At 44.9% G+C, this 27,666-nt stretch overlaps 3 protein-coding genes across 14 annotated transcripts in view; 2 read left to right on the forward strand and 1 right to left on the reverse strand.

The window, feature by feature from the left end:
• Window positions 1-15,934, reverse strand: part of LOC149350847 (uncharacterized) — a 145,012-nt gene extending 129,078 nt beyond the window's left edge. For all 7 annotated transcript variants that reach the window (XM_089580040.1, XM_089580036.1, XM_089580038.1 and 4 more), the window contains exons 1-5: window positions 15,689-15,934; window positions 5,904-6,012; window positions 5,240-5,274; window positions 5,087-5,152; window positions 4,499-4,608 (exon numbers count right to left, since the gene is read on the reverse strand). In XM_089580040.1, the coding sequence (XP_089436166.1) occupies window positions 4,499-4,608; window positions 5,087-5,152; window positions 5,240-5,274; window positions 5,904-6,012; window positions 15,689-15,829 (461 nt within the window). In that variant the 5' untranslated portion in view covers window positions 15,830-15,934. The remainder of the gene's footprint in view (window positions 1-4,498; window positions 4,609-5,086; window positions 5,153-5,239; window positions 5,275-5,903; window positions 6,013-15,688) is intronic.
• Window positions 1-27,666, forward strand: part of LOC149350849 (uncharacterized) — a 43,737-nt gene that overhangs the window by 15,864 nt on the left and 207 nt on the right. Inside the window, exons 2-8 of one of the 6 annotated variants that reach the window (XM_089580029.1) lie at window positions 895-1,063; window positions 18,748-21,020; window positions 21,245-21,345; window positions 21,443-22,107; window positions 26,750-26,912; window positions 27,387-27,444; window positions 27,506-27,605. In XM_089580029.1, coding sequence (XP_089436155.1) covers window positions 18,769-21,020; window positions 21,245-21,345; window positions 21,443-22,107; window positions 26,750-26,912; window positions 27,387-27,444; window positions 27,506-27,605 — 3,339 coding nt within the window. In that variant the 5' untranslated portion in view covers window positions 895-1,063; window positions 18,748-18,768. Of the gene's footprint in view, window positions 1-894; window positions 1,064-17,135; window positions 17,765-18,056; window positions 18,445-18,747; window positions 21,021-21,244; window positions 21,346-21,442; window positions 22,108-26,749; window positions 26,913-27,386; window positions 27,445-27,505; window positions 27,606-27,666 lie in introns of those variants that run through there. The other 5 variants (XM_089580032.1, XM_089580031.1, XM_089580030.1 and 2 more) reach the window with 5 other exon arrangements.
• Window positions 14,949-16,998, forward strand: Ski6 (exosome complex component Ski6). The gene has a single exon (XM_089580041.1). The coding sequence runs from the start codon at window positions 16,229-16,231 to the stop codon at window positions 16,967-16,969; it is 741 nt and encodes a 246-aa protein (XP_089436167.1). The 5' UTR covers window positions 14,949-16,228; the 3' UTR covers window positions 16,970-16,998.

Below are 27,666 nucleotides of genomic sequence, written 5' to 3' on the forward strand. Positions count from 1 at the left end.
AAGTGAGCCGGCAATTTATTATGAATTTTTAAAAACCGTGTTTTTTAAAATTCGCGGGCCGATTGGTGTCTTCGTAGGGATCGACTCTGAAACTAAAATCGGAAAAATAGACGACACTAGTCCCATGACGTCGGCAGGCCACCACACGTTGTCATTGGTATTTTGTTTGGAGCCTGATTTCACGGGTTGCAACACCATTCTGGACAACAATAGCAACGCCTCCAGAGAGCCTGCTCACAGTCACGACGAAAGACTTCATACTTTTTTAAAATATTTTTATTGAAACGTCACAAGCTGGTCTTCTGTAGACACAGTGCTACGGGAGATAGAGAATTTAAAAGGTCTGTTGCATCACTAGCTTTTCATTATTCCACGGGAGTTGCAGTGGATAAGGAACGCCATGATTGTTTTGGAGGGATGTACTTAAAACTTAGGGCCCTCTTTGTTAGGGGCCCGTTATTGGAACTTTTTTGCGCTCAAGAGAGCCCCGCCATTGCTGCGGCGAACTTTGACTTGTGTCCATCGCTGCAATGGAGGCGCTGGAGTTCCGCGGAGAGCCCACGGGCAGAGGGGGTGTGGGCTTCTCCCGTACGGGAGAAGCTTTGTGGGTTGCTGACTTGGCGGCCGGCGGGCCCTTTTTAGGGGGTGGCATAGCAGCTGTCACTGCGTCTACCAGGGGCACGGGTGGCCCTGCCTCAGCCTCACTGGGTGTGAGCTGGGCAGGTGCCGAGGACCGGTGTACTGTGCCGTGCCCACGCACCACATCAGCGAAATTTGTATTTGCGGAGAAAAAGAATGTGCCATGAGTCATTGTGTAGCGCTTTCTTGGCTCTTTAAGTGTTATATTCTCTTTGGTCTTTATTGCAATTATTTCCTTTTCTTTCTTCCATGCAGGACATGACCTTGAATAAGCGGTGCGGTCGCCTTCGCAGTTTGCGCAGTGTGGCGCAGCATCGCAGTCTGTGGATTGATGATCATTTGAGGAGCATTTTGCACAGGTATCACGGCCTCTGCAGCTTTGGGAGCCAAGGCCGAACCTCTGGCATATGAAGCAGCATTGAGGGTAAGGTATCTATGGACGGACAGAGATTTTTGCGTATCCTACCTCAACTGACTCGGGCAGGGTGCAGGAGGCAAAGGTCAGGACCAGGTGTTTTGTCGGAATTTCTTTGTTTTCTTTGTATATTTTGAATCTGTATACATTGGTTACATTTTGATTGGACAGTCCTCACATTTCTTCTTCTGTCAAGTGCAGAAAGTCGTCGGAGATTACACCACATACAGTATTTAACTATCTGTGTGGTGTCACAGAGACAGGTATGTCGCCGAAAGTTTCAGTGTTTGCGAGTTTCGATATTTGACTGATGTCAAGGAGTTCAAGCAAGAGGTCTCCACTAGCCAATTTTGCCACCTCGTATTTCAGGCCCAAGGAATCTGTGAGGACTTTTGAGACTATGAAAGGGGATATCAGTGTGGCTGGTTTTTCTTTTTGTTCGCTATGAATGATGCGGAACTTTGTGAAAGATGTTTTCTTTTTGTTAAAGAACTGGGAGGTTACATCAGTCTGCCCTCTTTGCAGAGGGCAATCATTCAAAATTAAAGGTGCCCTGTGACGTAGATAAAGCATGGGGTCTTTATTCTTTGTATGCAGATTAAGGGACATTGTGAGTCTTGAACGCGCAATGAGATCACCGAAATCATAATATTTGATTTTTAATCTTCGCTAGAAATGCTTGTTTCGAGCCGATGGTGTCGCAACGCAGCGGCCATTTGCGGCAGCGGAAATGAGGTGGCATCCAGATAGGGCGCTGCCTTTCTCATTGGTTGGGCGTCCAGTTTGCATATTGTTCCTTTATACTTGCGAAATGGATCCGAAATATTATGTCTCTGAGTACTGAAAGCTTTTCGTATGCCACAAAAACTGGAAAGAAGCAGGGAAAGCGAACGAAAACTAACAAGAATACAGCTAGGGGTGACACTTTCCATTCCACTTCAAACCTTCGTGGCGACCAGCGCTGTTCAAAAAACGTTGGCTCAAACCAGAAAGCGCGCGCGTCGAGACCGGCCGTGACCATACCAAGACGGCAGCGAAAAAAAAAGCTAGTCGACACACCTTGCCCAAAATTGTGAAGAGAAAGGCCGGACAAGAGACGGGAGTCGAGTTTGGGGAGGAGGGGGGCTACTGCCCACAGCCTTCCAGTCCGACTAAAAAAGAAACTTCTGGGAGCTTCCTTTGTTATTCCTCACCCCTGCCCTGAGTACGTCAAAATGCGTGGCTGTCTACAGCCCCGACAAAGCAACAACTGCATGCACGCTTCCGCTGCGTGTGCGCGGTTCTGATTGGTAGCGCCCAATCTCAGTACTGGGTGAGTGAAATGGGCGAGGGAAATGCGTTTTCGCCTGAGCTTTTCATTTTGAATTTTCAGAGTGGAATAACTTTCGTTTGCGTGCTCCGATTTCAATAATTCTTTTTGCTCTGGTCTCTGGAAAGCATGATGAATCTATTTAATGATATTAACTGGTACTGAGGAAATCATCGCGGTGCCCCTTTAAGGAAGCAGCCATAGAAAAATGTGTTCTTCGGCCATGGTGCCAGCCACCCACCATGGAGCCCAACTAGGGGACGGGACAGTAATTAAAAACAAGTCCTGCCCACGCCAGCTGTACAGCACTGCTATAACCAAATATGAGCAACTCAGGGTAGTTACACCACACAAGATTAACCCTAGCCGCCTATGAAAAGTGAAAAAAGCTGAGAAGAGAGAAGACAGGAAAATTGAGAAAGAAGACAGGAAAGTGAAACATGTAGAGGAGGACAGGAAAAGGCGATTGCTGATTTCCCCCGGTCGGGTCAGGCCGGAGGTGGCGTCTACAGGAAGCTGGGGCCAAAGTGGTGTGTTGCCTCCGCTGAGGGGCCTTAAAGGTCCAAATGCTCGGCATCGGCTCAACCACCAGGATCCCCTTTTCCCCAGACACGGCGATGCCATGCACGGCTAAGCGCGGGTGCTCAGGTCCGTGGTGACGCACTGCTCACCATCATCCCCCTGCGGGAATGTCCCTGCGGATGCTCAGGAACCCGTGGTGTTGCAACTCACCAACATCTGCAGGTAGCAGATGCCCCTGCGGGGGTGACTATTTGAGCTATCCTTGCATTGTACTGTCTTATGCTGGTCGTACAACATGTTCTGAACTTGTGAATGCTTCATTTTGTTTTTTCATAGTTTCCCAGTGGCATTGTTTGGAATTGTGGCAAATTCAGCGTGAAGGTACGGCATGACAGAAGATGACCACAGCATAAAAAAGGATAGAGCAGACATATAGACAAGCATTTGCCCTTGTCTTGGCTCTGTCTTTTGCCTTGTTTTTTTTTTTCTGCGCTGAAGTCATTTTTATGTCTTGTTTGGCATTATTTTCGTTAGCCTACTCTCCTGCTGTAATGCTTTTGGCGCTATAGGATATGGTAAAAGTAAGTCTTGCTGCTTCATTCAGGGAAAATTCAAACTGCGGTAAGACAGGACAGAAGCGCTGTTATAGTACTTTTCAATCTTCAGAGAGATAGCAATAACCTGTGCCAAAATTCGCATCACAACATCAAACGACAGCATGTCACCACCAATACTGGGTAGCATCTCGCTGTTTATCTTATTAAAAAAAAAAGAGTCCCCTAACAGATGCAGATGAGCTGCATCTCTTTGCAGAGAGCCTACTTTATAGCAAGCGTTCAGTCAGCATTTAGAAATGAATGAGAACTAAACAAAAGGTAAAAAGAAACGCACATGCCACGTACGCTGACAACTACACAATGTGGTGCGATCCTCATGTGCACTGTGCTACACATTGCTTCTATCAGCATCTGAATGAGCACTACTTCCCAAACTCATTTTAGGTTGAAGCAGCAAGCTGTCACCTGAGCCACATCTAGCACCATGTGTTTCAGGCTTTTCCCCAAAATTCTTCCCCCAAGCTGATAAAGAGCCATAGCGTGGACACATCAGGCAAGGACCAAAGCTCTGTCACAAAATTATGCACATGTTTAATGACTACTACGGAGCTTTCCCAGGGACCTTGCCAATATGTCAATAACACAGTTATTGCTGTAAAGAAAGGAAAGGAAAAAGAACAACACTGCAATTTTCAAGGTTGTTGCTTTTCCTCCTTTCCTGTCCTTACAAGTGTTGTTGCTACTGTGTAACACCTCCATTAGAAGCTGTCTTCATTAGGACATGCTAACGATACACGAGGCCATGCACTTTTGAGTTCACACTGTAAAGATGGAACCTGATGTTATTGTGACTGCAAGATCACTACAGCAAGAATATTGAGAAATAGGTATTCAGTTTCTGTAAATAGAAATTACCTACGAAAAAAAATGTCATGGCACAAATGTTTTTCTCCTGTCTAAGTGCAGCCTATAGGTAGTGTAACTGCCCATGTGCAGCTGTGTGGCATTAACCCCCTAGTGAGTGCATGTAAGCATATATAAATACAAAATACTCACTTCCAGTTGGAATAGCGTTCACAGACGCACACAGAAGACCCACAATCATCTGCTAAATTCAGCAACTCCTTCGGAAAGGTTCCGTCCCTCAGTGCTGAAGATAGGTCGATCTACAGAAAAAGTTAAGAAAACAAAGGCCATGCGTGAGCAACAGGGCTCAACAAAATGTGGTTTTTATTCCAGTTAGTGCTGCTAGACAGTGGATCTGTAACAGCACGTCCAGGTTGATTTAACCATCCGCCAAGCTACCAACATAGCCAATATTGGGTCTGGCATGCATAAAAGATTGATATCAACTATAGCCACCAAGCGCACAGCTCTAGGTGACATGCTACGAGAAAACAAACTCTTAAAACAAAACATTAAAGGAATGACAAAGGCAAAAACGTTTATGGTTTATGGAGGTTTAACGTCCTAAAGAGACTGAAGCTATGAGGGGTGTCGTGGTGAAGGGCCCCCGAAATTTCGACCACCTGGGGTTCATTAACGTGCACTGACATTGCACAGTACATGGGCCACTAGAATTTCGTTTCCACTGAAATTGCAGTGGAACTATCATGCACCAAACACAAGGAAATGCAAACTTACATCCTCACTAAAAAGGGCGTCTGATGAACAAAGGGCATCCGAAGGCAAGCTGTCCCATACCGCTTCCTGGAACGAAATGTATAGTATAGAAATTAATTTCTGGGTTTTAACAGGACCAGAAAGGTTGTCCTACAAATGATGAAATGTCCATACCGGGCCAAAGATATCCACAGCATCTTTGGTATGCTCTGCAAAGCAAAAAAAAAAGAAAAAAGAAAGCAGTAAAGTCTGAGAGTATGCAATGAGCTCACTAAAAGGAAAGCTAAATAAGTATTCTAAAGACAGACTTACTTATCTAATTCTGCATTAAAATGAAAACAAAATGCAGCAAACCAAAACATTTAACCCTCAGTGAGACACTGATGTAGATAAGATTAGCAAAAACAAGTAGCTTTAGCAGCCACAGCCACTTCTCACAGTGTGACTCGGATTCTAAAGCTGCCAGAATAATGACTCCTCTAGTTAACCAAATAAGACTGCACCCCATAACGTGCTGCTGCTGCTGCTGGTAAGCCACAACCGCAGCTTGCTCAACAAATTGTGCACTGAAATAAAAAAAAAAAAGTACAGGATGAAACAAATGGAGGAGACAAAAGAAGCACTGTTAGTCTCCTTCATTTGAATGTGACAGTTATACCAATTGGCCAACACCAGCACCATTTAGCAATGATGTAGATGTCAAACAGGATATAAGTTCGCCATGCATTCTGTATTTTTGAAGCTAACAAGGTTACGAATTACTGTCCCAAAATGCTCAGTGTGCGACAAGATGTAACAACAGCAAGAGCAGCAGCACAACATGCACCATTCAACCTACCTGTAGCAGAATCAGTGCTATGACTCCTTGAGCAGAGAATGCACCCTTGCAGTTCTTTTGGTCCACAAGCTGGTGAGGCTGACAATGTCAAATCGAGAACTCCAGCATCCTGCAATGGGAGCAGAAAAACTTAATTATTAAAAGTCTACACCCTTTAAAACTGCAGGTTCATTGCACACTCCTGCAATGATCACTGAATTGATCACACTCATGTCTGAGCGTGAGTGCAAGTGAGTGGATGGGAGTGCGGGTGGTCACGAGTGTAAGTGTGTGGTCGTGAGTGCAAGTGGACGTGGATGTGAGTGTGAGTGCAAGTGAGTGGATGTGTGTGAGAGAGACGAGTGGTGATAGGACATGAGTGGGTGTGAATGGATGTGACTGACGCATGGATATAAGTGGCGGCAAACTTCACGTGACAGTGAAGTTTGTCGCATGTGCTTAGCTATTTTCATGTTGACAGTTGAGGTAAGTAAATATTCACTGCCAAGGGCACTCAAGGCAGCATAAGGCATCAATCCGGTGTCTATTTACATCCGAAGCAGAGGATTATGCTGGTACGGGAACGTCAATCTTTTGATGCGGTTCAATAAAACGGAGAGTTGAGCTAGTTGGTACATACTGCTGGGAAAAAACAGCACTGAGACGAGGGAGACCAGGCTGCATTGGCCTCACTAATCGCTCTGTGTGCTTTCAAGGCACGGCTAACCTCGTGGCATGCAAGACGTGCACACTGTGCCCGGTTGAGGTTCAGGTGTTGTGCGGCGGGATGCTTCCTTCAAAGGGCCACAGCCGCAGGATGTGCTGGATAATATCTAGGAAAAAAAAAAAAAAGCAGCGCCGGTCCTGTTGTCTTCTTTTTTTGTCCCTCGTCTCAGCGCTGTTTTTTCCCAGCTGCTGCTGTTCACCTTACTAGTTCACTGCTGGCATGGGTGCAGGCCCTTCGCGGGTACAGTGAGCCGCTACGAGTTGTGTCAGATCCTTTGATCGAATTTCGCATTGCCACTGCTAGAAATGCAGATGTCTCTCGACACGCCTCCTCCACAACTCGAGCTCATATAGACAAAGTTTCAATGCTTGTTGCTGAAACAACGACTGTCAGCTTCTCGGCAATAACCGAGTACTGCAGTGGACGCTTAGGTGTTTTTCTGTGGCCGGCTGTGTGCATTGTAGAGCTCTGCTCTGGCCGTAATTTTTTTCATTGGGCTGGCCACACATAAAAGAACCTGACCTACTAGGCCTGGTTCTTCAACCGCACAAGCTAGGCTCAAGCCCGGAAACGACGCGAAAACCAAGCGTGCGTTTCGGCAACGCCAGAGATTCTTGTTTCTGTCATGTACTTGGAGCACTGCGTCGCAAATCAAGCATGTGGTTTTTATTTTTTGCATGCATAGCATCTGACATGGTGATGCCTTGACGCGAAGAAGATAGCTGAAGTGGTAATATTTAATGTTTTAATCTGCTCCAGAAATCACTGTTTCCTGCCGATGGTGAAGAAACATTGCGGCTATTTTCGGGAGTAGATATGAGGTAGCAGCCACATTGGCAGCACCCTTTTTGATTGGTTGGATGCAAAGTTCGAATTTATTTTTTATATACTCAGGAAAGAAATCTAAAATATGTTTCTGAGTATTGTCACCTTTTCATTCCAGAAAATAAAACTGCAAAAGAAAAGCAGTACAAGCGAATGAAAGCTAATAAGAATCAAGGTAAGGGCGACACTTTTCGTTTCTCCTAAGTGTACTGAGCAACCGAGTGCTGCTGTTCAAACTGCAGATGCCAGTAAAGCAGCAAGGAAAAGTCATCCGACGAACATCATAGCCAAAAATCCGACGAGAAGAGAAAGGAGACAGAGGAGGGGGGAGTTGATGACTAAGCTCCCCCAACGCTCTCCCTAGGGTCGAAAAAAAAAAAAAAAGGTTTTTCTGTAGGGTCATAAGAAGGCTCTCGTCAGCACCATGTATGTGGAACTACGCCGTTGGCAATTTGGGCTGCTGCGGGCTGTCCTAGAAAGTCAAGAACTGCATACAAGCTTCCATTGCATGTGTGCAAAGCGTGGTTCTGATTTGTGATGCCCAATCTTTGGCACTGGGCAAGTGAAATGGGCTTAAACGATTTTGTTTTATCTCTGTGGTTTTGCAATACGGTAAGTGGAATAACTTCTTGTACACTCCAATTTCAGCAGTTCTACCCACACTGATATCTGGATAGCTTGAGGAATCCTTTGAACTGGACACTACTATTTCCTCCAAGAACTTCCGGATACGGCTTTTTCCCAGTAACGTCCTACCATTTCAGAAGGACATACAATACAAAACGGCTCACAAGTTAGCTGCATACGCATTCTTCCACGAATGACGCTTCCTCGCCCAACGATGCAGAGGACTATGTGAGAATAATTAGGTTAGAGTCACTACACACCTTATCCAGTACCTCTAAATTATGAGCATTTTTACCACCCCCTACGCCCGCTCGGATGCGCTCGTGGTCTCTGCACGCACCGGCCTCAAGCAAGAACACCGCACTGGTTTCTAAGGCCTCCTGCAGACGGATTATTGCACGGCAGGCATGTCCACAGATCGGTCACGCATAAATGCTCTGGCTAGACGAAGCCAGCCCTGCTCTTAACTATACCCCAAAGTAAGCCAAAGAGTCAGTTCTAAAGTAATTAATAATGGTCACCTTTCGATCCTTTTTCTACAGAGCAAACCTGTACTTGAGGCCATACCTGGGCACCATGAGAGGTGGCTCAGTCACACACACGGCAACTCGCACTCACATCCACTCACTCACATTCCGAACCACTCATGTCCACTCGCACTGTCGTCACTCATGCTCATGACCACCCGCACTCACAACCACTCACTCGCACTGGTGACCACTCACACACGCACTCATATCCACTCACACCCATGGCCACTCGCTCTCAAAACCGCACATTCTCATTCATGCTCACTCACTGTTTCCTTGTTTGCTGACAATAGAGGGGACGAGAGATTTACTGCCGCGGCCGACCGCGCTCGTGGCTCCCCTGGCATAGCCTTCAGGAGTCACAAAGATGTTGGTGAGCCACCCGGGCTCTGTTGGACTATTAGCAAATTTTCAGTTTCAATGCTCGAAGAAAGAGGTCACTTATCACACGTTCCATGTCCTGAACCCCCCCCCCCCCCCCCCAAAGGAGCTAATAAAACTCGTAGCGACTCACTGCACCCATGAAGGGCCTGCGCCCATTCAAACGGTGAACTACAAAAGCAAATGGCAACGCAAGATTGCCGTTCCTGCGCCAGCGGAATCCTCTGCTTCGGTTGTCTAAAGACACCGGCATGCTGCCTTATGCTGTCTCGAGCGCCCTCCGTGGTGAATATTTTATTTGCTCAGCTGTCAACAACATGAAAATAGCTAAGCGGAAGCTGTTGTCGCGAAATACACGCGACCAACTTCGTTGTTGCATCTACCCACTACTCATTGCCACTCATGTCCACTCACCACAAATCTACTCATCATATCCGCATCCACTTGCACTCACTCTCATCTCCACTCACGCTCGCACTCATGACCACCCATACTCGCGTCCATTCATCCATTCACTCGCACTCACACTCACAACCACTCACTCGCACTCATGACAAGCCACACACACACGCACACACATCCACTCGCTTACACTCACAGCCGTGAGTGTGAGTGTAGCGATATGAGTACACTCATGAGTGAGTGCGCCGACCTATGCTTGGGGCCCATTCCAGCCATTTCCCATTTTGTGAGCAATTCACTCCATCTTTTCGAAAATACTCTCCATTTCCCACGCCGCTAAAAGTATTCAGTCACCGCTTGCCTCCAATGTATCCATGCAGACGCAAGGACACGTCACTGTTAAGGCAGACCCAACACTGGTACTTAGACACCTCCCAGGACCACTGTGGTAGTGGTTTATTTTAACGAAAAAAGAAAAAAAAACGCCATGGGCATTTGCACAGGGGGAGGAGGGGGGAGGGGTTGAGATCGCCCTCTCTAATCATCAAAGGGAGCGCCAGGCCTGCCCCAGACCTTTACTTTGTTGGATCTGTTCTGTCATTGTTTACAGTGCAGTGTTGTGTACTCACCTATGGGGCAGAAACGTGGAGGCTAACAAAGAGGGTTCAGCTTAAGTTAAGAACAACGCAGCGAGCTATGGAAAGGAAAATGATAGGTGTAACGTTAAGAGATCGGAAGAGGGCGGAGTGGGTGAGGGAACAAACGCGGGTTAATGACATCCTAGTTGAAATCAAGAGGAAGAAGTGGGCTTGGGCAGGGCATGTAATGCGAAAGCAAGATAACCGCTGGTCCTTAAGGGTAACGGAGTGGATTCCAAGAGAAAGCAAACGTAGCAGGGGACGGCAGAAAGTTAGGTGGGCGGATGAGATTAAGAAGTTTGCGGGGATACAGTGGCGGCAACTAGCAAAGGACAGGGTTAATTGGAGAGACATGGGAGAGGCCTTTGCCCTGCAGTGGGTGTAGTCAGGCTGATGATGATGATGTTGTGGCCATTCAGGTTTTCCGACGATACTGGCAGCCAAAGACCCATGATGTTGCATTCCAAAAACTTAACTAGCAGGGTCACTTTGAGGCAATCTTTTCAGGTTCTTTTTCGCAGTTAACAAAAGACAGATGTGCCGTATTTTCTGTGGTTTAGAGAGAATGGAAAGTCATTCGGAAGCGCGTTGTTACATTCATGCCTCAGCAGCGCAGGGATTGTCTTCCTCTGCAGATCTTGCACATGAAAGTAAGAACTACTGCTCAATAACATTTTGTACATATTGCAATTCCATCACATTGAAATAAATATTTTATAATCATTCCTCATCTTTCCACTACGTTTTGACCGCAGGTCACATTGAAATAAATATTTTATAATCATTCCTAATCTTCCCGCTCAGTTTTGACTGTAGGTGCCTAGAGGAGAGGAGGTTGGGGGAAGGGGGTGCTGCACTAAAACTTGGCTCCCCTTTAAGGAGAATGGAAACCGTTCCAAAACATGTCTAAGTATTTTAGCTGACGCTAAACAGGCACTCATCGTCTCAGCAGCAAGCACAGAAGCACACAAGCGTAGCATTGGTTCGGAACATGAAAGATATGAGAGATAAGCGACCAACCACTTCCTTCGATCATCAAAACTGTGAAAACTGTCCAAAGAGCCAGGCAGAGTACCGGGCGACTCGCCACCAAATCTCTGCGACCAAGACTATGCCAGAGGAGCCACGAGCGCAGTTGGCCGAGGCAGTAAATCTTTCATCCCCTCTGTTGTCAGCAGGTAAGAAAGCAGTGAGTAAACGTGAATGTGAGTGAGTGGACATGAGCATGAGTGAATGGTTGTGAGTGGGAGTGAATAGCTGTGAATGCAAGTAAGTGGTTGTGAGTGTGAGCGGACATGAGTGCGAGTGTTCGTGAGTGGTTATGAGTGCGAGTGTGAGTGAGTGGCTGTGAGTGCGAGTGTGAGTGAGTGGATGTGAGTGCACGTGGCTGCGCGAGTGTGGTTGAGCCACCTCTCATGGTGCCAAGGTATGTTCAAGGCACATAAACATTATTGGTTATTTCCCTCACCTTGTACCTGAAAACATGCTCCAGTCAGTTTGTACCATGTACCACCCAGTAAAAGCTTGGAGTAAATTACCCAGTCTTAGCTACGTCCTGCCAACTATACTTGAGTACACTTCATCGTTTTTTTGGCTGAACCTCCTTTTTTACTGGCAAGATATATAACACCGCAAGCTCTTCACTTGATTTCTTTGCCAATGCACAAAACCGTGCACATGACAGCAGTTCACACGATTATGTCTCCAGCCTTTGGCTTCTGCAATTAGAAAAAGACGCGGACCTTTTTGTTCCAAGCTTTTGCCAGCTGTCTTGTGCAATTTTAGCAGGAATGAAGCATTTGGGTATAGCAACAATTGCAGTTTTGCAGCAGCCCTGAGGGGAGCATGCCTGCATATCCAGCAGAAGGATGGAGGGTCTAAGTTGAGTATTGCCCAGCCTGACACACCTCTCAATAGCCTTCATGAATGTTACTCACTACCTTGTCTGCAGGTCAAAAGTTGCCAGGCCATGGAGTCTGCTTTTAAGCCATGCAGTGGGGCACTTACAGTGCCCCCAAACCTCAAAATCTTTGCAGGGGTTAGAAGTATCCTCCTCAACCTTTAAGAACCTAGGTAGCTTCACCAGTGCCAGAATATATTGATGAAAAATAGACCCTGTGGCCTAGGAACTTTAGTTCTCAAGGCAGCATGATGCTTTTCTTTCCTCTACTGTTCAGCAACTCTGCACTTCGAGGCTTTCCAAATTACAACACAGCAAAACGTATTCTACAAACTATGTGAATAAAAATTTGCACCAACTGCAGAAGAAAGTTACATGGTAATGTGACCAGGTGACAGTCACTCACTCTAGGCTGGAGGTATGGTGCCGCTTTAATTAATAAAGTTTGCTCACACATTTCAAATTTCCTTTTATAGCAGAGAAAAAACAAATACTATTATTTATCTGTTTTGCACTAATTTGGACAGCACACTCCCAAGTGACATTAGTCCCTTGTTTGAGGTCAGTGAGTCTCGGGCAAGTGAAAAAGCCCACAAGCACACAACAGAGCAATCGTTAAAAATTAATATGAAAGGCTTCATGCTAAGCACTTACTCATACACCTACAAGAACATCCTACAGCAATTCAGTACATTTTAAAGGGACAGTGAGGACAACTGCAACCAATTATTGTTTTGAGCAAAAATTAATTTTCTGGCTCTTTCTGGGTATGTTGAAGTTTGCCTGGCAGCAAACTTGCATTTATGGCTGAAAAATTTGAATTTGAAAGTTTTCCCACCAGTCGATTCAAACTCGTGACGTCCTTAGCAAAAAGAACAGGTTGCCACTGTTTGTAAGTGAATGGCGGTGTTGCATAGCGTCTGGAATCCGTGCAAAAAAAATCCATGTCCATGCAGACATATTACGAGGGCTGCACTTGTGTTTTTCCCCTACCACTTTTTTTTTGGGGCATAAAGCACCATACTAAGCTTGTTGTCTAGCTTTTAAAAAGCAATCTTTCAAAGGCTGCTACAAAAGTGGGACAAGATGAATGACTGCAAAAATCTGCCGCTAGAAAACCAATCTGGCAAGACTCCGCATCTATCACAGGGCTGCTGCAAGTGAATGATCAGTGTTGAGCTGGATATATAGGACATCATCATGGCCACCGTCTAACAACATATATAAACAGAGAAAGTGAAGACGGTGAGATGGATATATTGTTAGCAAAATCGGTGAGAGGGGTATGGCGGGACAAAAGATCAAGACTTAAAATAAAATCCTGAGTGATACAAATGTAATCACTAGATGAACTAATTCCTACACGACTGTTTAGAAATAAAATTCACAATATCTACAAGATACCACATTCACATACACACAAAGAAACAAGCAGCTTTTATAAAAATCAAAATGTGTGTAAGAACATGTTGCGCTTGCAAATGTTCAAGAAACAACCTGGTTTTTCAGAAAAAAGATGCAGTGTTAGAAAATGACCAACACTTAGCTATTTCCATATCTGCAATACACTAAACCAGTTATCACAGAGAATTAATACAACTTGGTTTCAGACGTCATTGTTAGACAATATAAGGAGACAGCCATTTCTGCCACTACTGCACATATGTGCTCTGCATTCGTGGTTTGGGATAACATCCCTTCTGATGTCTACACTTTTCTATGCAGTACAGTGCAGTGATCACTGCCACCTGCCAATTCTGAGATTAAAGGTGTTGCGATGGAATACAGTTTTTGAACCAAATTAGTATGCCCATTTCACCAGGAGGACTGTACTACTACACTTCAGCCACAGGCACATAGGCCTAGGAAGTTTTGCGACAGATGATGCCCGTGCTAAAGCAACAATCAAAGTGCACAACAGAACCACAATGCTTTGAGAACTAAACTAAATGCTCCATTATTACCGTGTTTTTTAGCAGCATTTTTTTCACTAGTGTTTATGGCACCCACCATGAAAATGCAAACAGGTTTTGGTAACAATGCATATCAGACATAACTGCAGTGCAAGAACCATGTTCACATTAGGAAGACACATACAGGCAAACGAATGCTGTAGAATTTGTATATGTATGAGTGTGTGCATGTCTTCGAAATGTGAATGCGGTTCTTGCACAGCACTTATGTCTGAAGTACCAAGCCAACTCACACAAAAACTCTTTACTGAAATGCTTTGTGGTCACGACCAAAATTAACAGGTACAAGACAACACTGCCAATTTCAGTCGTGGAATTTGAATATAAGCAGATATAAAACATGAGGTATGAGACAGGTCCAGCACTCTTAAACGTGCATCACAGTATCACAGTTGCATGCTGGCATTAAAACAAGATCAATTTCTAGGAAACAAGGAAGAACCAACAGAAGGCACTCTTTATGATGTATGATGACCTGCCACTTATTGCATGCCTAAAACCACTTCACTGTTTTTACAGACTGGTTGTTAATTATTTTTTATGTTTGGCAACAGATGCATGAAATGATCCTTATAGAAGCATACAGAAATTATAGTCAAAGTTAACAATCCACCTGCTCACAATAAAAAAAAAAAAGCCTTTCAGTTCACTGTACAAACCACATTCATGGCAATAAGGTAAGTAAATGGTACAGACTGCTTTTTCCATTGCCATTTCATACACACAAGAACACTCCGAAAACATACAGAAGACAAACTAGAGCACAGAGAACCAACAATGGCAATGATGAGGAAATTCGAAAATGAAATTTGCATGCACTCATAAACTTGCAAAGCTTCCACCAGAAATAGACTAGGTATTAGTTATGCTAATACTGAGTAATTCACTGAATTAGCTTTGTCAACAAATTCCATATAAGAGAAAAATTACCGATATACCTAATATTACCTAATATCAAAAAGGAAAAAAAAAAACCGGGAAACAAGACACGTGGACAAAACGCACGCGCTCAGGCACACAAGGCTTGATATTAGACACCTGCCTACTAGTTACCTTTAATTCCACATGATATCAGGATAAGAACAGGAGTTTGAGCTTTGTTTTCTTCCGCTTGTTTTGCGTGCGACTCGCCTACAGGCATGGATGTCTCGTGTGTAACCCTTCGGTTAAGCACGAGCGAAACTAAAGAAAACTACAAACTGTGAAAATTTACATTACAACAGGAGCACTACGCCAGCTCTGGCGACAGTGGGCGTGACATGGCAATGGGCGGGCTGCATACGGCCGTGAAACACTTCCTATTGAGCAAGAATTAATAATGCTTCACCAAAGGCAATGTTTAACACCAGACGGATAGCATAATCTCGGTAAAAGCGATCCTGTGGGAGACGACCGCTCGCGATGAGCATGGTTTGAACGCATACCGAAAACGTGCCTCAGTTCTGAATCTTGCTCCTCGGATGGAGATGACTTCTCCGGAAATCTTGCGATAAGACAAGCGCAGCGAGCACAAAATACACAAGTGTGCCCATTTTTTGCTCCCTACACACTCCTCCCCCCCAACCCCCTTTTTTTTCCTTCGCATTAAGGAGCAGTGAAAGCGCTAACACGCCGAGGCACATAATTAAAGGTCCTATGCACCCTCCCTCCCCACCCTGAGACGCATTTCTCATATTTCATACAGTAATACACAAGCAAACGATGAAGTGGCGCACTCGTCTGTTCGATCTGAATGCTCCGACTGCCAAATAGCAAGAGACAAAAGACGCAGAGAGGAAAGCAAATGTAGAGGATCGTGTATACCTTTGCGTTCTGGCCAATACAAGGATTAGCACTGCCAACTCCTGTAGACATGCCTACGCCTTCAATCTGCTCTTTCCCTGTGGAACGCGCCACCTTCTTGTTCTTTCGCCGCTTGGTTTTCTTCGTCTCCGCCGGACTCATCGTTACAGGCGGGCTTGGTACTTAATCTGGTCAGAAAACTCTTCCCGGACTTTATTTACAGGCACGATGTAAATACTGGTATCAGACGGCAACTACCAACATGGCGTAAATTCTTATCCCAGAATGCCATTTCGGAGTACAAACGTGAAGATTGGCTCCCAGATGGCAGTACTGAAAAGTGCGTCACAGTAAAAACATTACTTTATAAAATTATCATTCAACACACTAAATACTATTTTTTATAACCAAAAGTACTTATTTTGTTTTTTATTATAAACCAGCATTGCAGTAATTTTTTTAATACATGACACGCGTTAGGCGACGCCGCTGACGCCGCCACTGTAGCCACGGGCCGACGACGACGACCCTAGCGCCGCATATTTACGGCAAAGTTGTAAAATGGCGGGTTTGGAGTTCTTGTCTGACGAAGGTTATCGTTTAGACGGTCGAAAACCGTCTGAACAGAGGAAAATAGCGTGTCGCTTGGGTGTTTTCGGTCAAGCCGATGGATCAGCTTACATCGAGCAAGGTAATGCTAAAGTCCTTGCTGCAGTTTACGGTCCTCACGAACCACGAGGCAGCCGTTCCCGTTCTTTTCATGACCGCGCGCTAGTCAACTGTCAATTCAGCATGGCCACATTCAGCACCTTGGAAAGAAAGCGTCGTCCACGAGGCGATAAAAAATCGCAAGAAATGACCCTGCACATCCAGCAAGCATTTGAAGCTTCTGTTCTCACTGAACTGTATCCTCGATCACAAATTGATATTTTTGTGGAAACTCTGCAGTCGGACGGTGGAACTTTGAGTGTTTGCATCAATGCTGCCACATTGGCGCTCATCGACGCTGGAATTGCACTGAAGGACTACGTATGTGCTTGCTCCGTAGGATTTGTAAATGATGTCCCGCTTGTCGACATTAGTCATCTTGAAGAGTCCATGCGTGGCCCCGAGCTTACAGTGGCTGTGCTCCCGAAGTCGCAAGAAATGGTTCTGCTTGAAATGACTTCTCGTGTTCACGTGGACAACTTGCAGAAAATGCTGGACGCTGGTGTGAAAGGTTGCACCGACGTGCATGCTATATTTGACAGTCGTGTGAAGGAGCATACTGCTCAGGTTGGTTCTTGCATAGGCTGGGAATAAAATTTGTGTTGCAGTGGCACTGCCACCAAGATATTGCACCTTGATCCGTTCAGCGCTTCCTTGCGTTGGTCCGTTCAACGGCGTGGGCAAACAAAGCCGGTCGTGGTGGTAACTCTAACGAAACAATGCAAACCTGTAAAAGATAGCTTCTTTTTCAGCCTGTGTCACAACGGCGCCATGCTGTCTAGCCTTTCTGCATTTAAAGTTTCCGTATTTCATTGCCCAAATATCACCGCCGCTGGATGTGTTCTGTACACGGAAATGTGCCAAAGCCGTTATCAGTCACTTCAGTGGTGGGTAATATTTATGCGGCATTAGTTGTAATGTCACTGGTGCACACCGCCTGCTAAGTACGCAGTTCCGTTTAGTTTTGGCACCTTCTCTGAAAGTAAATAAGCTTTTCACGTCAAAATTTTGTGCTCAAGGTAAGTGGAAGTAAACTTGCGCAAGGCGCTGTTTGCAAGGATCTGCAAGCACGAATAATGCGGCAGCTCGTTGCGGTAACGCACGACATTCATTTGACCTGAATAAAAACAAACGCTGCCTGGGACCATGACCTCCTTTAAGTGCTTTGCGAGGCCTTGCCTGCCTTGCATCACTGAGCCCAGCTCAAGGTCCTGTGCGCTCGGCAGTACACGTAACGATCGCCGGCGGGGACACTAGTCACGTGCTTTGCGCTCACGGAGAGCACTTGGCGCGTACAACATAGAGAAAGCGGCACGCAACTGAAAGCTTGCAGAGAGATTGCTCGGCGAAGCGCGAACTGCACGAACGGCGTTTCCAGTATTGCTCGAGGTGAGCTATATTTTTTTTAATTTAATTTAATTACCAGTGTTAAAGCGAAGCGTCGGCAAAAAATTTGCTGTAAAGAACGGGATTTGGCGGTTCAGGACAAGAGGTTTATTTTGTTTTTGTTGGGTTGCATCGGCTCCTTGTTCGCCATGGCTAGCCATGATTCGTGCCGTGCGAATCGGATTTTGAAAAGGCGACCGTGTGTTGTTCGATATCAGTGCAAGGACCCCAGGAGGCCGAAATTATTCCGGAGACGACCACTACGGCACCTCTTTCTTCCTTTTTTTTCTTTCTCTCCCTCATTTATCCCTTCTCTTACGGCATGGGTGTCCACTGAGATGGATATGACATACTGTTGCTGCGTCATTTCCTTTCCTAAAAAAAAAAAAAAATGATTTTCATTTTTTTTTACAAGCACCGCTAGCGATAGCAGCGACACCTGCCCTTCATGTTTATTTGTTTAATTTATTTTTTTTACGTGTTTGTGGTGGCCTGTGGCTGCGGCGGCCGCAGGCGCTGGTAGGGTAGGGTAGCTCGCGCAGTCGGCCGTTAACGCTTGGCGCACTAAACGCGGTGGGTTTGGGTATTGTTGACTTGTATATCTCGAGTGGTGTACCGTGAGCGCGATTGTGCTGTGCCTGTGAAAACGTACGTAGGAAGCGGAAACCCGGCTCGTGCACGAGGTGTGCAACGGTCGTTCTGTTTTTAAACAAAGCTGCTAACGGTGTTTTTCTTGTAGTGCTACTGTTTCCTCGACCTAGTGATCAAGCCAAACATTTTTAGTACGATTTATGGTTTTTGTAAGGACACACTCCGTTCTTCCCGCTTTCGGAAGCAGTAGACCGAGTTTATTTTACTGTTGAACTTTCGCGCGTCGCTCAGGTCGAGTGCCTTGGGTGCATAACCGAAAGCGTTGACGTAATGCCGTGCACTTAGCTGCACCGTCGGTTCTACACGATGTGATTAATTTTGTTGTTTATGTGCAGGCAACATGCGATCCTGGAGAAATGGAGCTGCCTTTGACAGCACAGTCGAGCTTTGTCACAGCTTTCTCGTTCCCACTGTGCTATTCGACACCAGACGCGCAGTTTGACAGCGATACATCAGCACACTGCGAAGACCAGCTGCCAATATTACGAACAATCTGGAGCACCGCCAATTGTAGTAATAGCGGCGCTTGTGCAAATGGTGGCAGACGTTCTCGTACTACGATATACCAATATACGCCATTGCCACCACCACCACCGTTTACGAGCAGCGCGCACGAACAGGAACTGAAAAATGCATGCATCGGCTTTGCTTTGAGCACGTTTCCTCGGTCTGCCAGAAAGGATCCCATGGAAACGACCGACGCCTGCCCGCCAGGAAAGACGCAAGGCATATCGTATTCCGCACCACCGGCTCTGATGTTCGCGACGTCTCGAGGGACATCGGTTGCAAGTTCATTCAGCAGCGAGAGTATACCAGTCGTGACTACATCACAAGGGAGTACTGAACATGAGAGCAGCAGCTATACAGTGTCTGGACCTGCGGATGGAGGTACTCAGTCGTATGACAAAATGCTTGAAGAGGAACAGGCAGCGGGTTCTGCACCATTCTGTCCAAGAGTACGCTCGGCGAATCGGTCGCCAACTGAGAGTGCTCTAGATGCAGTGGTCACTCCAAAGCGAGATGTTTCGGAAGGCAACTTAATGAGTAACCCAGAATTGGCACTTTCTCTCGAATCTGTGCTTACAGTTGTGCCACAGTCACTGAGGCAGCCTTCTGCAGCTGGAGAAGCTGAGGAACCTGAAAGGAAGCAGTTTATCAAAGAACAATTTTTAAAGAAGCCCTCTTGTGATGCGAGTGCTTGGAAACCAAGGTATTCAACTTCTTCATGTGGAGATGTCAGCTTTCAATCTTGGGACTCTCACCTTGAAATTGACACAGCTATTGAAGACATTGTGGAAAGTGTTATACATGAACTGTCCATTTGTGAAACAGATTTTCATAGCTGCTCCGACACATTTTCTCGAGATGATTCTACAGTTGATGTACCACGACGGGCATCTCCAGCCTCATTATCAAGCTACACTTCTAGCAAACGTTTGGAATGGGACAACGGGGCAGACATTGGCTATTCTGGTGCCAGTGAGAGAACACATGGACATGATAGGCTGCAGTATCCAGACATAGAGAGCCACATTCATAGATCGAACACCAGTGTTCTCATCAATGAAGCCAGTGTCTCTCCAGAAGAAAAAACACGCATATTTGCTGGCCCGCATTTTCGTGATGTTGTTGTTCAGACTGAAGCCTGTTCAATTAAAGATGCAGAAGTCCAGGCCAATGCATCAGCTACAAATCTTGTGTCTACTCAGACAGGTGTGACAGCATCAACGGAGCAACCTGATTTATTAGTATCAGGCAGTGGTGCAGAAGGTTTGAATGGCCTTGCACCAACCAGACAAGAACATTTTCTTTCCTCACCTGCTGAAGATGAACGTCGGCAAAACTATAATGAGCGAGAAGTACCTTTCACGGCTGTGGATCATATGTGTGCAGAGCAGAAGTCTGCAAGCAGAGGACGCTTTGAAATGCCCATGCAGGATTATGCAAGCAGTGTTTCACTGTGTTACAGTCACAGAATTCTAAAAGAAGCAAGGAATTCAAAGAAGCGTGCAAGTTCAGTTCGAAAACATGCAGCAGACAACATTGGACAGGTGGAAAGAAGACATCGTGATTTTGTTACTGCACCTGATGCTTCTGACATAGACTCTGGTCCTTTGGATGTCACTGGTTTCACAATTATTAACAACAACAGGCTGAAAATGAGATTCCCCACAGCTGTTCCTGGACTGGCCTCTCGAAGTGTGACCCCTGCTGAGCTGCCTCGAGCTTGCAGTGAGCTTTATAAGCGTCGACTTGACTATTGGCTGAGCAGTGGTTTCCCATATGTACCTGCTGTGGTGCCACTTGAGACGGGTGCCCTTCCCCGCATTCGCACTGCTGATCCTGCCGCAGCAAAACAGGACTGTCGTGATCCAAGGCTAGTGGTGTCTGGGTCAAGCCTCCCATCGCTAACCCAATGCCAAGAAGCCACCAACATGACAAGAGCCGAGCCTGCTGGCACGGCTGCAGGTGCCAATGGGATGGTGCGAAAGCGGTACATTGCCCGTCCAGCACCTCTCAAAGTATCAAAAACTTCTCGCGCAGATGCAGCGCTTTCTGTGCAGGCGTCAGCACCGTGCCGAAAACTCATCAGGCGAGACAAACTCGGGTGAGTGTGCAATATGTGGTGTGCCTTGTTAAAAACAAAACGAGCTACAGCGCTTCACATTGCTGCATGAAGTGCATTGCATTTTCACTCTCTTTTTTCTTCGAGAAATACTTGATCAGGCTATGAAAGTCACAGAATTGGGCAGGGTATCGTTAAGCTTCTGTGTTGTAATTATACTGCACTCAGAAACTTAAATTCTGTTCATTTTTTGCATTGCTCAACAGTATTGGTGTGCCCACCAAACCCTCTTTGGTGATGACAAGTGACATCCATTCTGGCATGCCATCCTTAAGTGAAGCAGCAAAGTCACGAGGCCACTCTGAAGGTAGGAAGCAGCATCAAATGTGTGTTTCTTAAATATTTGTTGCATTTAGATGCCTTGTTGTTGAAGTTTGAAAAGCTGGTATTTTTTCCTGTTTCAGACGCTTTGCTTTCAAGATCAGATGAAAGTGAAGTTTGCTCTTCACCAGAGTTATTAGTTGCTTCTAGGAAACAACAAGTGTGTGGGCAGCACAGCTCTTCTACATCCTACAGCACTGCATCTGAAGGGACATCATCGCAGCTGCTGACGGTGAATGGGAAAAGTTGCAAGCTGAAGCGCCTGGCTCACAAAGAGCTGGAAAAACTGAGATTCTTGGTTGACCGACAGCGACATGGCTATTTGAAGCAGCTGCAAAGGGAAGTAGAACGCCTACACAGGCTTGAACAGCTATTCCTTTTAGCTGATGGCAGTTGCACAGCTTCTTCATCTGAAGCCCAGACTACTTCAACAGAAAAGAACTCCACAGAAGATGCTTGCAGAAGCACAGATAGAAACAGTGTTGCTGTACAAACTTCACAGTTTTTTCTGGAAAACTGTCACAGTGAGGATGATGTGGCTAAGGACAGGTGCTTTGTGTCTGTCGGTGGTGGTGCTGGGGTGAAAAAGCAAAGGGAGCGCCTGTCACCCAGAAAGAGGAAACCCACTTCCAAGCGTCCTGTAGCATGGGTGGTGCCCTTTGGGTCTAACAGTCAGCACCCTGGCAGTAAACACCGAGGGTCATCGCCTAAAGGCAAAAGCCAGCCAAACAAAGAAGAGTCCCTGCAGGTAATAATTCCCAGTAGGCTGTATTAGTGCTGTTTCTCACTTAAATGGACCAACAACTAACCGAGACATGTCATGAAATTGTTATGGAAAAAACGAAAAAAACCTTGTGCCATGGCACTCTATAATCACAGTTTCCCTTGCGCCATAAAAATCCATCATCGTTGTCATTATGGAAATGAGATCTTGTCTCGTATTGCGCGAGTTGAACACTGTAATATCAAAGAAATGAAGTCTCATAAAACAAGCTGAAGCGACATCCTACAGTGAAACCTTGCTATTATTGGTGTATCCCACCATGTGACCACTGTAAAATGTGTGTTAAGTGCATCGTTTTTTGTTTTTTTTTACGAAAGTGTTCATCATAATTTATTATAGTTAATGCTCTCTCCAGTGCACCCTTTAGTGAAAAGCAGTGCTTCGCATCACTGATGAAGTTTTATGGTTTATGGGAGTTTAACATCTCAAAGCAACTCAGGCTATGAGGGATGCCGTAGTGAAGGGCTCCGAATAATTTCGACCACCTGGGGTTCTTTAAAGTGCACTGACATCACACAATACACGGGCCTCTAGAATTTCGCCTCCAGCGAAATTCGACCCGCTGTGGCCAGGATCGAACTCGCATCTTTTGGGCCAGCAGCCGAGCGGCATAACCACTGGGCCACCGCGGTGGATGAAGTGCTGTGGGCTTTTTTTCTAGATGGCAGCACAGTGTTTTTCATTTCGCAGTAACTATGGTCCACTAAAGCTGTCGGCGACAAGCCGTATGTCACTGTGTCGTTACAGCTCTGTGTGTGAAAACGCTAATGAACGCTATGCTCTACTACAACTGTCTAATTACTGTCTGGCAACTGGGTCTGTAGTCTGTATTAGTCTTTTTTAATTTTTAGTGCAGCACTTTTGCCGGCCTGCAATCTCTATTGTGCTCACTGATCAGATACATAAAAACGGGTGCATCCATTGATCGAAAAGTTCTCCATAAAAACCATCTGCAGCGTTTCTAATAAAGTTATTGGGGAATTGGGCACCCTGGATGCTAAGTCTTCCATTGTGAAAAAAAAATCCTTTAAATTCAGTTTTTGGTCTCCTAACAGAGAAAAGAAACACCAGTGAGCTTACTTAAGGTTTGGTTGTGTATATAGTTTTACACTCTTGTACTAGAAGAAAACCTGGTGTTGCTGCCTGCATTGGGGCTGCCGTTTAAAGACGAGTTTGATTAAAATGTCCTTGTGGCTTCCTATACTGTGCATTTCAGGGACAAGTTTTTACAAGCGTAGCTTATGTATATTACCAATAATTGATTTAATTTGCCCTCCATGCTTTCTTGCACAGCGCAAGTCTTCTAGCTCCAAAAAAACAAAAAACAAGTGGCACTCGTGGTTCCTTGCACTGTTAAAGCATTTTCCAAGCAAAGCAGTATACAAACATTAGCATTTCAATCCCATTTATGAAACATTAAAATTGTCTCCGGTTAAGTAAATTATGTATAAAACATTGTATTGGTGCCTTGTACCACCAGGAGAGTTACACACATGAGTGCAGTAAAATCCCGACTTGAGAACTGATTAGAGGAGAATAAGAACACGCAAGGTCATTTGACCTTAACTCTGTCAAGGGCCATCTGCTTCCCATTGTTCTCTTGGTGTCGAACAAATGCAGCCTCTGATTTCTTTCCAATATGATACTTCATTGTTGGGAGTGTCAGACTGGTAGCATGTGTCAGATATGTCAGCGAAATGCATCATTTTTTTGTATTGCTTGCTCTGGCACAGAGTAGCAGTGTCTGCAAGTGCAACAAATTGATGTCCCAGTGAATATGAACTTGTGAAGATTATTGGTATTGACCTGAACAAAAAACCAAAAAGACATTTTTACACAAGCTAGAGCTGAACCACAATGTTAAATTTTCCTTTTTACAGAACAAAACCGAAGTAGTAAAGTTTCTTAGTTTAAATTGACTGCTTTCCATATCAGTTTCAGCCAAGCATTGTGTACATTTAGAACCTAAGTAGTGCAGTCTTGTTTGGTGGCCTTGCATGGGAAATGGTGGCTGCATTGTTGTGGTTTTTGGCTTAGCTTATGGCATGCAGGTGCCGTGCTCATACGAGTTGCTTTTGGAGGTACCCATGTGCTAACTCAGCAGTGTCATTCTGTAGCATTTTTGTGCTGGAATAAGAAATGCTGAAGCTCTGTACGCATAAACAGTGACATTACAATAGATGTGTAGCAGTTATTTTGTTTGTGAGTGACATTGCAGTTTAAAAAGGCATTGTCATTTCTGTTTACCTCGTATACTGCATGTGACCCTAATGTTTTGTGCATGAAGCTATGGTGTGTTATGTTTTATTGTTATGGGGCTGATCCCAGAAACACCAGTGTTTTGCAATGACGACGATGAAGAAAGAATTTATGAACTCCCACATATTGCCCGATGTGACAATGGAAGTTTTTCAGCACCAGAGTGCATTATGTACGCTGTCTCATTCACAGTATACTTACTGCCTGATAGGTGTGTGTCAGCTTTTCAACTCCTAAATCTTTGCATTCTGCAGTTCATTGTTTCCTTTCAAGGAAGTCAAATGCTTTTTGCCTTCTCTTTTTATTCTGTAGTGGTTTTTACCAAAGCAAATCACCTGCCATCAGTGTGTATAGGCTAAACAGCATTGACGTGAATTGATTCAAAGCTCCTATGAACTGTAGTTCCATTTTGGAGCTCAGTCAGAACTGAACTATTTTTTTAATTGGTACAAAAACTTGAATGAAGAACAGACTGGACACCCTAAGGGATAATAGGTGGTATGTCTCTGGTGCTCAGGATTTTTTTCGTGTTGCCACCAAGAAGCTGACACTGGCTAGCTATAGCAACAAACGCATTCATGCTTATGGCTGTTTTAGTTTTTCAGATGGTAGAAAAAAAAGCTTTTTTTTTTTCTATTTAAAATGAATATGAACATATCTTGCGCAGAATAGGAGGAACGGGTTCATTGATTGCAACCAAACTGAAAGAACTTGATTGGCGTCTTTATTTTAGATGGTGACTTGCACTAAGACTAGTTCTCACGGGGCAGCCTGAATGAGGATCTGACTGTAGCACAACCACTACGCCTTTCATTGGTGAAAGTATAACTGTGTGCACAAAATCTTGTTGAGTTTAGTTTAATCTCAATTTTCTATGTGGTCTCCTTGGCCTCACACCCTGTGGTGCATTACTGGTAAGGTCACTTCAGAATTGATTAGAGCTTGAGTAATGTGAGGGATGAGCAGTTGGGATTGCACTTGTAGAGAAATACAGCACTGTAAAATGCTTACTGCCTAGCTTTGCTCGTAAACTAGTATATACAGCAAAATTTTGGTTTCATGTTTCTTCTTAGTTATCATAGATCACCACGTGATATTTGCTTATGGCCACTAAATAGTATATAATTGACATCCTTCACTCGTGCTGTTTTGGTAAACAGCCAAATGATAGCTGTGATGTCAAAGGTCAGTATAGGTCATGAGAGGCATGAAGAAACTGCACTGTAATCGCTGCTTCTTCATTCGTTGTTCTGGCTCTTGAGGCAAGTTGGCTTTAGCGTTCTAGGGAATTAAAACGACAAAGCAGTGATCAGATCAGTTTCTTCGTGCGTCACGTCATCTATATCGACCTTCGATGTCGGAACCATCGTTGGGCTGTTGAAACCGTAACTTACAGCATGAGAGAAGAGATCCAGTTATTGATAATATTGCAGTCATAGGCAAATACACATGGTAATCCATGTATCTAACATCTCGTGTATCATTACAAAGAAAACACAACCAAAAATTTGGCTTATAAACTCCTTTAAGATTGAGGGTAAGGAACAACCTTCTCTGCAAGACATTTCACAACTTTTCTGCTGGGAGACTTGCATGTGCAGTGCCATTGTAAAAGAACAAAAATTTATTTCTCAAACATGAATAGTTTTGTGAAGCAGGACAGATTTTTCATATATTTACTGTGAAAAAACTTCATGGTGGGGTTTTTGTAACACCTGTGGCCTGTGCTATTGCCCAAGTTGACTGTTCTTTTGCACACTAAAACTAATTAATGTCCACAAGAAAGCAGTGCCATTGGTGTCTAATCTACTACTTAGTTGTGACTGCCGCGGTGGCTCAGTGTTTATGGTGTTCGGGTGCTGACTCGATAGACTTCAAGTTCGATCCCAGCCGCGGTGGTCAAATTTTGATGGAGACGAAATTCTAGAGGCCCGTGTGCGATGTCAGGGCACATTAGGGAATCCCAGGTGGTCGAAATTTCCGGAGCCCTTCACTACAATGTCCCTCATAGCCAGAGTTGCTTTTGAACGTTTAACCCCATAAACCCATAAACACAAACTTAGTTGTGCAACAACCTTAGCCCTATCTTCCAGCATGTTTTTCTAAGTATTGTTTTTAGGGTTCATACTTTGTAAAGAAAACTTTGTATAACCTGTATTTGTAACCAGGTATGGCGTACAAGATGTTTGGAAAGGCCTATCTATGTGAACAATATATCTGTACGGAAGACGCAGCACCTACTGCAGTAAGGAATCATTGGTAATGGGCCAGAATTGAAAAGGCCAACTCTGCTGTGATTTTATGTTGTGTTCCAACACTGCCATGGTGTTTCTTTTTTTCCTTCCAGGCAGCATTCGCAGCCCACTGTAGTCGCTTGATCAAGCGTTCTGAAGCACGGCAATCTCAAGTCGCCAGTTTGGCTGAACGGCGGCGGACGCAGCGCTCTGTACTACCGCAGGCGCAGTCCCTGGAGAGAAACCCAACGCACTCTCATCCACCAGGAGCTCTAGGTGTGTCACTGTTTAGTACTTTTCTACTCGTATGTTGCCTGTGGCAAGTGTGCTGTCCTTAGGTAGCATAGTAGGTTTCCTTGGCCATGGTTGTGTGACGAATAGCTCATATGAAAAGAATGTTTCTTGTACTATAAGTCAGAACCTAACCAGTGTGCACGAGATATTTGTGTGCAAAAATCTTGGAGACTGATAGTTACCAGTAGCAGAACAAGAAGGCTGAAAGCACGGGAAAAAAAAGCTAAATAAAAGTCCCTTCTTTCACGTCACGGCTGAAGTGGTAGTCAACAATAGCTGAGCTGCTAATTTTTTTCCATTCAAATAACATGCATTTATTTACTTTCTAAACAGCATAAATGGTGTAACTTTGCACCCTTTGTGCTCTAGCTAGCTGCACTTCTCAAGCAAAGTGCTGAAGGCTCTGGTAACAAAGAATGGTGGCCAGCCATGTTGATTCAGCATTTATGAATGCAGGAGGAGCGCCTACAAAGAAGACTTTTACTCACAAGGAAATGCGGGAGCAAACTGAGAGGTAAGTTGTTTAAGTTAATGTGATATGTCAGAATATCTGAAATGTCTCTTCTATTCTCTAGGGTATATCGAAAGCTGCCTGAAGTTATTGACTCAAAGAAAAGGTTACATAGAGAACAGCAGTACAGGACAAATCGTCTTATGGCACAGCTATACAAAAAAGTAAGTTTGAGTAGTACAGGACATTGTCTCATGGTGCATCGATAGAAAAAATAAGCTTGTA

Source organism: Amblyomma mixtum, chromosome 3, assembly GCF_055824585.1.
Source record: "Amblyomma mixtum isolate Tamu chromosome 3, ASM5582458v1, whole genome shotgun sequence".
Taxonomy (NCBI): domain Eukaryota; kingdom Metazoa; phylum Arthropoda; class Arachnida; order Ixodida; family Ixodidae; genus Amblyomma; species Amblyomma mixtum.

Excerpts from the sequence above, each read along its gene's own strand:
- Ski6 (XM_089580041.1), top strand. The coding sequence starts at position 16,229 with ATGGCGGGTTTGGAGTTCTTGTCTGACGAAGGTTATCGTTTAGACGGT.